Source organism: Silurus aristotelis (genome assembly GCF_946808225.1).
Source record: "Silurus aristotelis genome assembly, chromosome: 8".
NCBI classification, from domain to species: Eukaryota; Metazoa; Chordata; class Actinopteri; order Siluriformes; family Siluridae; genus Silurus; species Silurus aristotelis.
The window spans coordinates 25,702,761-25,715,735 of record NC_139581.1 but is presented as its reverse complement, the minus strand read 5'-3'; the positions used below and the strand labels follow the sequence as shown (position 1 = coordinate 25,715,735).

At 37.7% G+C, this 12,975-nt stretch overlaps 1 protein-coding gene across 1 annotated transcript; it reads right to left on the bottom strand.

Moving 5' to 3' along the window:
- Window positions 1–4,204: 4,204 nt before the first annotated feature.
- Window positions 4,205–12,312, bottom strand: LOC310730014 (uncharacterized protein). The gene is made up of 13 exons (XM_083548757.1): window positions 12,114–12,312; window positions 10,258–10,584; window positions 9,406–9,714; window positions 8,790–9,071; window positions 8,450–8,600; window positions 8,177–8,346; window positions 7,650–7,958; window positions 7,121–7,402; window positions 6,519–6,669; window positions 6,059–6,219; window positions 5,837–5,918; window positions 5,327–5,360; window positions 4,205–5,239 (listed from the first exon to the last, which is right to left on the bottom strand). The coding sequence occupies exons 1-13, from the start codon at window positions 12,178–12,180 to the stop codon at window positions 5,099–5,101; spliced, it is 2,466 nt and encodes an 821-aa protein (XP_083404883.1). The 5' UTR covers window positions 12,181–12,312; the 3' UTR covers window positions 4,205–5,098.
- Window positions 12,313–12,975: the final 663 nt, after the last annotated feature.

Here is a 12,975-nt window from a genome sequence, read left to right as displayed (position 1 = left end):
AGGAAGGCGGCCCCACGTCACGCCGACGTCACGGACCTTGATTTTTCCATCGTAAGGGACCCCCGGAGCATAGAGGGTTAAGGGCCTTGCTCCTTATTGTTGTATGAAAGTTAATATGACTGTGCAGTTTGGACTCTGGCAAGACTTGCTATGGCCAGAACCAGAAGGTAACACAGACATGAGGGATCTCTGGGATAAAAGACGACCCACCACACCACCGTCAACAAACCTGAGTGAACGTGTGAGAGTGACAGCATACAAATATCCGAGTTCACCAAACATTCTATATCCATGTTCCCTCCAGATCTGCACCTTTACCTAAGAAAAAAAATCTACTGATAAAAGTCTTGAATAAAGAAATACGTTTTTAACCTCGACTTGAACACTGAGACTGTGTCTGAGTCCCGAACACTGATTGGAAGGCTGTTCCATAACTGTTCTCCCATTATGGGTTGCCACAGCGGATCATTTGTCTCCATACATCCCTGTCCTGTACATCTGTCTCTTTCAACCCAACTACCTGCATGTCTTCCTTTACCACATCCATGAACCTCCTCCTTGGTCTTCCTCTTTTCCTCCTTCCTGGTGGCTCCATCATTAGCATTCTCCGACCGATATACCCCATGTCCCTCCTCTGCACATGTCCAAACTCTCAATCTCCCCTCCCTCGATTTGTCTCCAAAACGTCCTATGTGCGCTGTCCCTCTATTAAACTCGTTTCTAATCCTATCCATCCTCGTCACTCCCAACGAAAACCTCAACATCTTCAGCTCTGCTACCTCCAGCTTCACCTCCTGTCTTTTACTCAATGCCACTGTCTCTAATTCATACAACATTGCATTTACATTAACATTTGCGGCATTTAGCCACAAGTCTCAAAAATGCAGGTCTCTTTGAGTCTCAAAAGTGCAGGTCTCACCACAATCCTATAAACTTTCCCTTTCACTCTTGCAGATACCCTTCTATCACAAATCACTCCTGCCACTCTTCTCCACCCACTCCACCCTGCCTGCACTCTTTTCAATTCTCTAACACACTCTCCATTACTCTGCACTGTTGACACCAGTTACCTGAACTCCTCCACCTTCTCCACCTCTTCTCCCTGCAATCGCACCACTCCACTGCCTCCCTCTCATTCACACACATGTACTCTGTCTTACTCCTACTGACTTTCATTCCCCTTCTCTCCAGCTTGTACCTCCACCTCTCCAGGCTCTTCTCCACCTGCTCCCTACTCTTACCACAAATCACAATATCATCCGCAAACATCATTGTCCAGGGACACTCCTGTCTGACCTTGTCCGTCAACCTGTCCATCAAAACTGCAAACAGGAAAGGGCTCAAAGCCAATCCTTGATGCAGTCCAACCTCCACCTTGAACCAGTCTGTCGTTTCTACTGCACACTTCACTGCTGTCACACTGTCCTCATACATGTCCTGCACCACCCTAACTTACTTCTCTGACACACTTGAATTCCTCATACAATACTACAACTCCTCTCTTGACACCATGTCGTACACTTTCTATTAAACCACAAACACACAATGCAACTCCTTCTGACCTTCTATATACTACTCCATCAACATTCTCAAAGCAAATAATGCATCTGTGGTGCTCTTCCTCGGCATAAAAACATATTGTTGCTCACAGATGGTCACCTCTTCTCTCAGCCTGGCTTCCACTACTCTTTCCCATAACTTCATGATGTGACTGATCAACTTAATTCCCCTGTAGTTACTGCAGGTCTGCACATCTCTCTTATTCTTATAGATCGGTACCAGCACACTGTCCATTCCTCAGGCATCTTCTCACCTTCCAAAATCCTGTTAAACAATCTTGTTAAAAACTCCACTGCATCGGTCCTAAACATCTCCATGCTTCGTATGTGTTTCGTGCAACAATTCAGACAAACCGGAAAAGGTAGATTATGGTTTGTGAATCGAACACTTACCGATTATAGGACAAGACACCTGTCATTCAAGATATACAAGATATGAATGAATTGTTAATTTGTTTTCTGATTTGTTAAGGTGGTTTGCACTTCTTGGCCACCGTAGAAATGCCCCTCTCTCTCGCTCTGTAATGCCACTGAATCCCCACTGAAGGCCCAGGTACCAAATGCATGGCCCACCACTGCATAACTGTATTGCAGTTAGTGTGGAGCACACTTCAGATGGTGCATTTTTTTTAAGACTCAAAGGAAGAACCAAAGTGCCCTTTAACTCCTAGTGCACTGCGCATACTTATATGACCTTATACTGCATATAAGGGTATGACTTGCACGGTTCCTCCACCAATTCTGTAACCATGTCCTCCATAACAGAACAGCTGTATTTCTACAAAATTCTATGAGCAACTTGTTGGATAACGGGAGCTGAAGCTGTGCAAATGAAATTAATCTCTTCCACCAGCTCATCAATGCATTTACTAAACACAATGTATACACTTTCCATCTTTAAAAGAAGTGATCCAATTTTTTTAGTAATTTCTTCTGAGCCATTTGTTGATTGATTTGTTCCAGTGTCTTCACAAATACGATCACTCACATCAAATCAGGTTCATTTGGTTAAGTTGAGGTTTTTCAATTATATCTGGCTTAAAGTGTTTAGGTGAATGGGGAAATGGGAATGGGGAAATGGCATACACATTGTACATCTGCAACACTAGTTTATTTAGTCTTTATAGTCTATAACTTCGTTTATCGGTGTAAAAACATGCGTTACATTTTCAAATATACATATGCTCTGAAAATGACTGTGCAATATGTATGCATGTATGTATGTATGTATGTATGTATGTATGTATGTACACTCACCGGCCACTTTATTAGGTACCTGTCCAACTGCTCGTTAACGCACATTTCTAATCAGCCAATCACATGGCATTAACTCAATGCATTTAGGCATGTAGACATGGTCAAGACGATCTGCTGCAGTTCAAACCGAGTGTCAGAATGGGGAAGAAAGGTGATTTAAGTGACTTTGAACGTGGCATGGTTGTTGGTGCCAGACGGGCTGGTCTGAGTATTTCAGAAACTGCTGATCTACTGGGATTTTCACGCACAACCATCTCTAGTGTTTACAGAGAATGGTCCAAAAAAGAGAAAATATCCAGTGAGCGTCAGTTCTGTGGGCACAAATGCCTTGTTGATGCCAGAGGTCAGAGGAGAATGGCCAGACTGGTTCGAGCTGATAGAAAGGCAACAGTAACTCAAATAACCACTCGTTACAACCGTGGTATGCAGAAGAGCATCTCTGAACGCACAACACGTCGAACCTTGAGGCTGATGGGCTACAGCAGCAGAAGACCACACCGGGTGCCACTCCTGACAGCTAAGAACAGGAAACTGAGGCTACAATTTCGCACAGGCTCACCAAAATTGGACAATAGAGGATTGGAAAAAAGTTGCTTGGTTTGATGAGTCTCGATTTCTGCTGCGACATTCGGATGGTAGGGTCAGAATTTGGCGTCAACAACATGAAAGCATGAATCTATCCTGCCTTGTATCAACGGTTCAGGCTGGTGGTGGTGGTGTAATGGTGTGGGGGTTATTTTCTTGCCAAACTTTGGGCCCATTAGTACCAATTGAGCATCGTGTCAATGCCACAGCCTACCTGAGTATTGTTGCTAACCATGTCCATCCCTTTATGACCACAGTGTACCCATCTTCTGATGGCTACTTCCAGCAGGATAACGCGCCATGTCATAAAGCGCGAATCATCTCAGACTGGTTTCTTGAACATGACAATGAGTTTACTGTACTCAAATGGCCTCCACAGTCACAAGATCTCAATCCAATAGAGCACCTTTGGGATGTGGTGGAACGGGAGATTTGCATCATGGATGTGCAGCCGACAAATCTGCAGCAACTGCGTGATGCTATCATGTCAATATGGACCAAAATCTCTGAGGAATGTTTCCAGTACCTTGTTGAATCTATGCCACGAAGGATTAAGGCAGTTCTGAAGGCAAAAGGGGGTCCAACCCGGTACTAGTAAGGTGTACCTAATAAAGTGGCCAGTGAGTGTATGTGTGTGTGTGTGTGTGTGTGTGTGTGTGTGTGTGTGTGTGTGTGTGTGTGTATATATATATATATATATATATATATATATATATATATATATATATATATATATATATATATATACATATACACACATATATTATACAAAAACTGTAAAAAAAACAACAACAAGAAAATCATTTTGTTAAATTAAGTATTCTCATTACATTTATTCATTAAATCTACCCACTTAAAGACATTTTACAGTGTAAGGGCTGCAGTAGCCTGAAGAAAAAGAAATAATAATAATAAAGGATTAACAATGCACTTGTCATTGCACACCCTCAGTGCTTTTCCTCCTAACAGTCAAAATTATGATGTATGAAATACCGATATGATTATAACTGTAACGCACTACATAGCAAGCAAAACGTATAAGTAAATAATCTAAACAATTTTAAAACTAAGTGATGAATTATTCTGTATTTATTTAAATGATTATAGAACAGTCTTTGCTAAAAAGTGTTGATGTCATTAATACTATTACAATTACAGCACCACTAATTCAAATGATTTTCCTGTGTCCTCAGGGAGGTGAAATGTAAGCAAATGCTGGATTTAGTTGTGATAGGGCAATACTATTGTTTTTTTTTATTACAGTTAAGTTAGACATACCTTAATAGATTTTATTTTGCATTAATACATTTTATATTACATTTACTTATTAGTCAGCAACGGTGCAACAAGTCAAAGGTAGTCAACATTACTTGTTACTTTTCCACACTTAGTCCCAAAAGTGCCTTTGGCCACTTTCTATGAGCCTTTTAAACCCATTCATGTGTGTGTTTGTAATTAATGATGGAAGAGCTACTGTAATGAAAGTACATGTAATTAAGTCTTTCACTGAGTTAATTCATATCACAGATGAAAAAAACCTGTTTACTGTAAAACATTAGAGGACAGCACACTGCAAATGAAGTGTTGCAAGCGTGATGTTGGATACTTTTCGTTTTTGTTTTTCATATACACTATATCCACATAATGCTATTTAAGATCTATTTACATTTTAGATCTTTGAATACTCTAAGCTTCCTTCACACCATGCTTTTCACATCAATCACTATGGAGTAGTGCACTAACTCTGCATACTCTTGCCCTTGCCCTTTGGCTTTCTTGACTTCTGGTGAGCGTGGGTCCTGCATCAAGGCAGCCAGAGACTCACGTTTCTTCCAGTCCTTTATATAAAACACATTGGCACAGATCAGCTGAAGTTGTCACTGAAATTAAACAATTAAAAATGTAATTAAATATACATACTGTACCTGGTTTGAACATTGCACCTCTTTATTTCTTTTGCTACAAAGGGAGACAGAAGCAAAAAATTATTTTTACACCAAGCCAGTGCAGCAAGCCTAAAGTCTATCGAAATGTCACAATGAAATTTAACACTTGCAGAGTACAAACATCATAGAATGCTTCATTATATCCTTTACCATCCCTGATTTAATTCAATTAATTTCAATTACTTAATTGTATATTAATTAGTATATTTTAGCACACCCTAAAATTTTCCTTATGAGTTCATTCCTATTGTGAAAAGCTAGAGGCAAATAAGAATTCACATATATCCATTGTCATTAAAAGAATCTGTTTTTGCTAAACAGAAGGTGTATTGTGGCAGTAGGTATCCTGTCTATATAAACCACTGCGTATCCTGTTTATGAATAGCATGTCACGCAGGTCTAGGTGTACAACCTTGTTTCCTGTTTTGCCTACAATCTCACCTATATCTGGAAGAAACAGCTGTTTAAATAAACAACACCAGAACTCACCAGAATATGCAGAGTACAACCATCAATATAAGGGTGATTGCAAAGGCAGAGGAAAAGCAGATCAGGATAAGCATCACTATGCCTCATAAAAGAAAGAAGATTCAAAGTTTAGCCATATAATGTTTAATTAAATTAATAGTTTATATTATTTGTTATTATGTGATTATAACAAGGCCCACTGTATAGACACTATAATTTCACTTAGGGCAAAGTAGTACTCACTGCTGTGTATTTCCTGGCTGGTTACCTCCACCAGAACAGTAACTGTGGCATTGTGATTGGACCACGATGAAAAGCATGTATACAAACCAGCATCACTCTCTGACACTTGCTGGGGGAAAACCAGGGCCATACCCTGAGTTTGTGCAGAAAGTCCATTGGACCTAATATCAGTCAAGCACAGAAATAAGGACAACCACTGATCTGCAATAGCTGTAATAACATATTGTTGTAGTGTTGCTTTCTTAATAATTCAGGAAAGTAAATGTTTTAAGTTAATGTGGAGCATTTTGGAGACTTATAGTTATAGATCTTTCATAAAAGTTTTTTTACATTTTCCCACTGTGGGATGAATAAAGGTCTCTTATATCTTATCTATCTTATCTTATTTGGAATATGTTTTTAAAATATGGTATTGTAATAACGACATTGTACATTGCAGATATGTTCTAACTTATCTTACCTGAAACATTTTATATTAGATGATGATGCATTCCCATAAACTCTAAAAATTATCCTCTGGTTGGAAACATTTTCCTGTATAGCCACTCTGTGCAAGCCAGTATGTTTGGCATGTGGAATTGTTTTGTTACAAACCACAATAGATGAGATAACTGCAGAATCAAAGCAAGAGCAGAAATGTGTATTTTTTACTAAATGTTAATAAAGTACACATATAATATTAATATATCTATTTTTTTATATAAATTAATATTAATCATATTTCTTTCACTGGAATGAGTGTGCACAAACATGTACTGGTATAGCAGTGCCTCTTAACACAAAGTGATATCCATAAAGATATGGTTTACCAGGGTTGGTATGGAGAACTTGGGTAGCCTAAATTGGCCACTAAAGACTTTTGAGATGAACTGGAAGTCAGTTTGTATGCCAAGCTTTTCACCTAACACCAAATGCTTGACCTCACTATTGCTCTTAAATGTTTAATACTAAGTGTCCATATACTTTTGGCCACATAATAAATATGTACTGAACAAATTTATGCTTGATTTTTAAATACCAATCTTTGCTTGTTAAATTTTAATTTGTCAATGATCAACTTACCAAAACGTGGGACATGTATGGTTCTCCGTATTTCCCCGTACACATTTTGGGTTACACATGTCAAGAATTTTCCTTCATGCTGCTTCAGATTAAATTTATAAATGCATGTGAGTAGCACCTTATTGCCCTCTATTGTTTTATTCATGACCAAAGGTAGAGCAGTTATATTGGTATCAGAAATGACCCAGGAGATGTTGGCAATGGCTCCAACACTATTGCACACAGCAGTCCAGTGTGTGGAGTCTCTCTGCAAACTGACGTTCACATGACTTCTGGGTGGTTCTAATGGAAGACAAGTGAATTACAGAGACTATTACTGTGTTGCTAAATAATGGAAAATTTTATTTATAATATAAAACAGCATTAAATATAATATATAAACTTTATATAATTTACATCTGACTATAACTTATTTTTAGGAGCCTATTGTAAATACTATTGAGGAATTTGATTATATTGTATAGATCTATTGTAGTTTATATTATTATAACGTTGTATCCCTAAATCAGTCCAATGTTGTAAATTTTACCTATTAAAGGGATATCGATGGTGTTTTGTACCGGTTTCTCTAACCCATGGTAAAGAACCTCACAAATGACTGTGCATCCTGCATAGGTATAAAGTGGGAGCCATACTGTGCTCCAAACCACACCATTGTCCTGCTGACTTCCAGATACAACATTTCCATGCTTAGAGGCACTGATTCCATTGCTGCAGTTTTCTGTTTCCCAAGTAATATTAGCATCAGGAGACACATTATCTGCCATGCATTTCAGCTCGCTATATTTAAATCCATTCTCCCAAGATGTGTTGGATGTCAGAGTCACTTTGATAGGAGCTGTGAGGAATTAAACCCAAATAATTAATAACTTACATACAAGCAGAAATATGAATTATAAATTCTTCTTGCTAGGGAGAAACAGACAATATGAAGTTAGTTCTTGAGGCAAGTAGGCAATTGTTTTTAGAAAGAGACGTGATCTATGAGATGAAATAATGTTAAATGAACACTCAAGTAAAACCAAAGTTTTAGGAAAACTAAAATTTTGCTTGTACCTGGTTCTCTGACTTTGGTCTTCACATCTATCTCAAACTGTAAAGAAGCGGTATGTTTGTAGTAGAAGGCGTGGCACTGGTATATGCCTGCATGGTTTGCCCTAACTGGGCCTCTTATCATGAGACCAATACTATCCACATACCCATACTCTGAGAGAGGTTCACCATCCCTGAAAAGCAGATACAAATATCAGTATTCTGTACATGGATCAGCCATCTGTCTAATCCCTAATATCCTTAAAAATTAACATTTTAGCTATTGAGAACTCTTACTTTGTGCAATTAATTTCATATTTTGGGACATTTCCTAACACTTCAATGCCGACTCTAATGTCACCGTCCTCCTCTTTTAATATCAGCAAATTAGAGTTATTCAAACGGTCCATCTTAATACTGCTATTTGTCAGATGAAGAGTGGTGAGATCTAGAAAATAAGATGCATTAAGGGCAGTAAACAATTTGCATGCACAACTCTTTTAATGCCTGCATGTGTAACATTCTGCATGTGTAACGTTCACACACACACACACACACACACACACACACACACACACACACACACACACACACACACACACACACACACATCAATGTTTATTGTGCTAATACTCACAGTACGTTGGCAGTGTAAAGGTTCTCTCTAAGGCAGCAAGAAGAGAGTATCTAAAAACACAGGTGATGTTTTTCCCCTCATAAACATCTAATGGAAAGCACTGAGAACTAGAAACCAGTTCAAATTTTACAAAATTAGCAGAGCATGATGTGTCTGCAGATTCAGGTTGAATCCAAGTGATTGACGGATGAGGCCTTCCTCCTTTTGCACTACAGATGACCTCAAAGACTGCTTTTCCTTCTTTTTCAGTGAGGGCTACTTCCATGGATATGTTTGGAGAAACTTAATAGGGAAAATGGAAGATTAAAAAAAGTTATAAGGAAATATAAGAAAATAAATATTTATTTATTTGTTTATGTGCAAAGCATCAGTTTCAGAGGAAGTGGAACAGTTTTTTTCAGTATTTATATTATACAGGAAACACATGTCACACAGAAAGAGATCAACTGTAGCATAGTCAACTCAAGTGGCAGAATCACAGACACACTCATATACCTTTGTAAGATTTAAAATTATGTAATTACCCAATACAGACTTTAGTAAATTTTTTAATTCTCAAAGTACAAAGACGTTTTTACAAGAATTATAGTGTAGTAACATTCCAATAATAACCTACCAAATGTCTGTAAATTTATAACAGTTGTGCTAGGCTCAGTCAAAGCTGGATGTTGAATCACACAGGCAACGCTACTTTCAGAATTCAAGTGGATGGGGAAACGGAGCATGCTGACAGTACTGTATGTGCCATTTGGCAGATTGGAGTGTGTGTTGTGGATTTTGAAAATGTCCTCACTGGGTGGCGCCCCATGAATGTCCCAATGGAGAGTTGCATTGGGCTTGGCATTAGAAGATAAACAGAAGATGCTTTGGTAGTGAATACCATTCAGAACTTCTTCCTCTGCATGGGTGCTCACATGGGGCCGAGCTTGAGAAAAAAAAACATTGTCAGACGTGTTGTCTTGAGTTTTGTGCTATTAACTGGAGAATTTTGAGGTAAATTCTCAAGACTACAACCAAGATACTGTGAGTACCTATCTTTAAATGCTTAGCACTATGTATGATTTTGTAATTCTCAGCATACACAAAACATTGAACTTTGAGTTGGATGTGCTTCATTCCTATGATCAAATTTTCACTGGGCCTAAAGCTGTTCCAGTATGGCAATGCCCCTGTATACAAAGTGATGCCCCTGAATTTTTAATTTTTATTATTGTTTTATTTTGTGCACTATGCAGCTTTTGCCACATCTTTTACCTTTTTTCCAACTCTTACCACCTGTATTGTTTTTTCATAACATGCCTTTTTATACTCATAAGTGGTAAATATATGGGGATTTTACTTATTCATGAGCTTCATTGTCTCCTGTGATGTGCTTCTGTCATGCAAATGTGTTCATGCTATTTATATTCATGTGTGCAGATAGCTATGGAATTTTATATATCAGAGAGCTTGGTGCATATGAACTTACCAATGACACTAAGGAATACTGTTTCCATAATTTCATCATCATCTATGCTGAACAAACATGTGTACACTCCCTCTGCCTCTAAGCTGTTTATATCCATTTTCACAGTAAGATTAGTGATAGATGCTGGAGTGGAGAAGTTGTCTTTTGCAAATGGTTTGCCATTTTTGTATCCTGCCAACAACTTTGCCCTTTGCCCTGTTGAATCTCGGCGCTTCCAAAAGGAATGACTGACGTTGAGTTTGCCAGTGTACAAACAATGCAGGTTTACTTCCTCTCCCAACACTCCTGTCACATAGCGTTCAATAATGATCTCTCCTAAGATCAAATCTATTTCAAAGATGATAAAAACACACATCTGTGAGAATAGTCATGTACGACACACACAAAAAGCCTGAATGTTGTTAGGGCAAGCTGAGTGCCAATGTTGAAAATAATGCATATAGAAGACATGTTCTGTTAATTTTTCTGAATGAACAGACACACACACACACACACACACACACACACACACACACACACACACACACACACACACACACACACACAGACACACACACAGACACACGCACGCACGCGCACGCACGCACGCACGCACGCACACACACATTTTCTTGGCAAATAAAATAAACATCAGTGTTGAAGATTCTTAATAATTTCTCATAGATTACATGTGTTAGTGCAGCATTCATTTATTAAATGATACAATTAATTTAATTTCCTATGGTTTGTGAAGTCATTGCACGTTTAAATCATTTGTATTTTTTAAATTACCAGCTTTGCTACTTCACTACTTTTCTGTTTCAGCATTTGATAGGGAATCCACCTATCAAACAAATCTAAGTGACACATGCAATATTTCTCTAATTGAAACAGTGAACCCTTTCACAGCATTCAAGTCATGTGACTTTGAGGTATAAAGTTATGATGGTGTGTGGTTTGCATCTGAGGCATTCCTATATGGTGCAGCCGACCACACTGATTTCTACCTGTCCCAATGCGGATGCCAGCTGAACATAGGCATACCTACATCTACTACATTGTTGCCTTATTGATAAAACTGAACTGGTTGAATAACCTAACCTGAAACATTGTCATTGAAATGTCACAATTCAGTCATCAAAGTTTCAAACATGGCTGATTATTTATTTATTTAATATTACTATCCTCAATACTGGGGGACACTAAATTTTAGTTTAGTCTATTTTTCCTAATAGTAAAGAAAAGTACTGACAAGCAATGCAATAAGCAATATATTTAACATATATTTAAACAGGCTTTCAGGATAACAAAGCACATTTTTTTAAACATTTAAGGGTAAAGCTGCCATAAAACAAAAAGTATTATAGAAATCAGTCACTAGAAGCCCTGATCCCCCTTTGAAACAGATTGTGCTTAGCTCACAAGGTGTTCTTATTACAATGTTATAGCACCAGCAAATTCAAATGTTTTCTAAATCAGTTTTTTTTCAGTGAGTTAATTTTAGGCAGCTCAGATTTAATAGATACAATGCAATAATTGCACAAGGGAAATATAGATGTGGGTACATAACAGAATCTTATCAAAAGTGCATATGTTCTGATTAAAAAATGACTGGTTATTTAAAGGTAAGAGAGAAAATTACACCTGACAAATCACAATATTATTATTATTATGATTATGATTATTATCAGATGCAGTCAGGAAATTATAAAATGCACTCAAGCACTGAAGGAATTAATCTGAAAAATCTTGAACTGGTGGTGAAGAGATCATGAAAGAATTGGCTCAAACATTAACAATACACCAAAAAAATTATGTAATGGATCTCTTTGATAAAATATGCCTTGATTAAAAAAAGTAAAGCTCTCCTGACCTACCTTGATGTCCCAAGCTCTGATGAAGATTAAGGATGAGTCCAAATGTCACAAATATTGGAAATAACATGTTCAAGTCATTTAATGAGATTACATTAATTATGACAATATAGTAAGATTGAATAAAAAAAGTACTGCAGAGTGCTCCAATAGAGTAGAGAGAAGTGGGTATGATCTGTGTATGAGAGGTGGCACCTATTAGAAATTGTCTTTGTGGGTGTGTGTGTGTGTGTGTGTGTGTGTGTGTGTGTGTGTGTGTGTGTGTGTGTGTGTGTGTGTGTGTGTGTCTGTGTGTGTGTGTGTGTGTGTGTGTGTGTGTGTGTGTGTGTGTGAGTTTTACTAAACCCCAAACCCCAAGGTAGGCCAGTTTTGTAAAACTCACACAGACTGCAGTTTTATTTACTTCATTTTTTCTTACTTTCTAAACTTTTAATAATTTCAACATTGCAATATTGCAAGAATGCTATATCAAATATTATATCAGACACACTGTTCAGTTGTGTAAAGTTTTATACAGATTTTAAAAACTGTTATATATGGAAGAAAAATACTATAGTCTATAGTACACAGCAACATCAGCTACATACTTTCTTATCATATTAAATGACCATTAATATCACAAAGTGTAACCATCAAGTGTAACCATCAATAGAGATGCACAGTGAGATTAGCTAACCGTTGTTTAATTGGCTTTACTAAGTTGCTCTAAATTTAACACTACTGACATTTTCCAAATGCTTAGAACTGTAGATAAATAAACATAACTGTAACTGCTGAGTCATCATATGATAGAGATGAAGTCTGAGGTTTACAACGACATCCTGACTCAGTCAATGAAAAGCGAGAAAAAGGGGTTTCAATATAT

Bases quoted from the DNA above. Each gene is read 5' to 3' on its own strand.
- LOC310730014 (XM_083548757.1), bottom strand. From the start codon at position 12,180: ATGTTATTTCCAATATTTGTGACATTTGGACTCATCCTTAATCTTCAT. The intron at 7,403-7,649 runs GTAAAATTTACA...GTCTTCCATTAG, and splicing joins CATCGATATCCCTTTAATAG to AACCACCCAGAAGTCATGTG. The intron at 6,670-7,120 runs GTAAGTTGATCA...TTGATTCTGCAG, and splicing joins CATACATGTCCCACGTTTTG to TTATCTCATCTATTGTGGTT.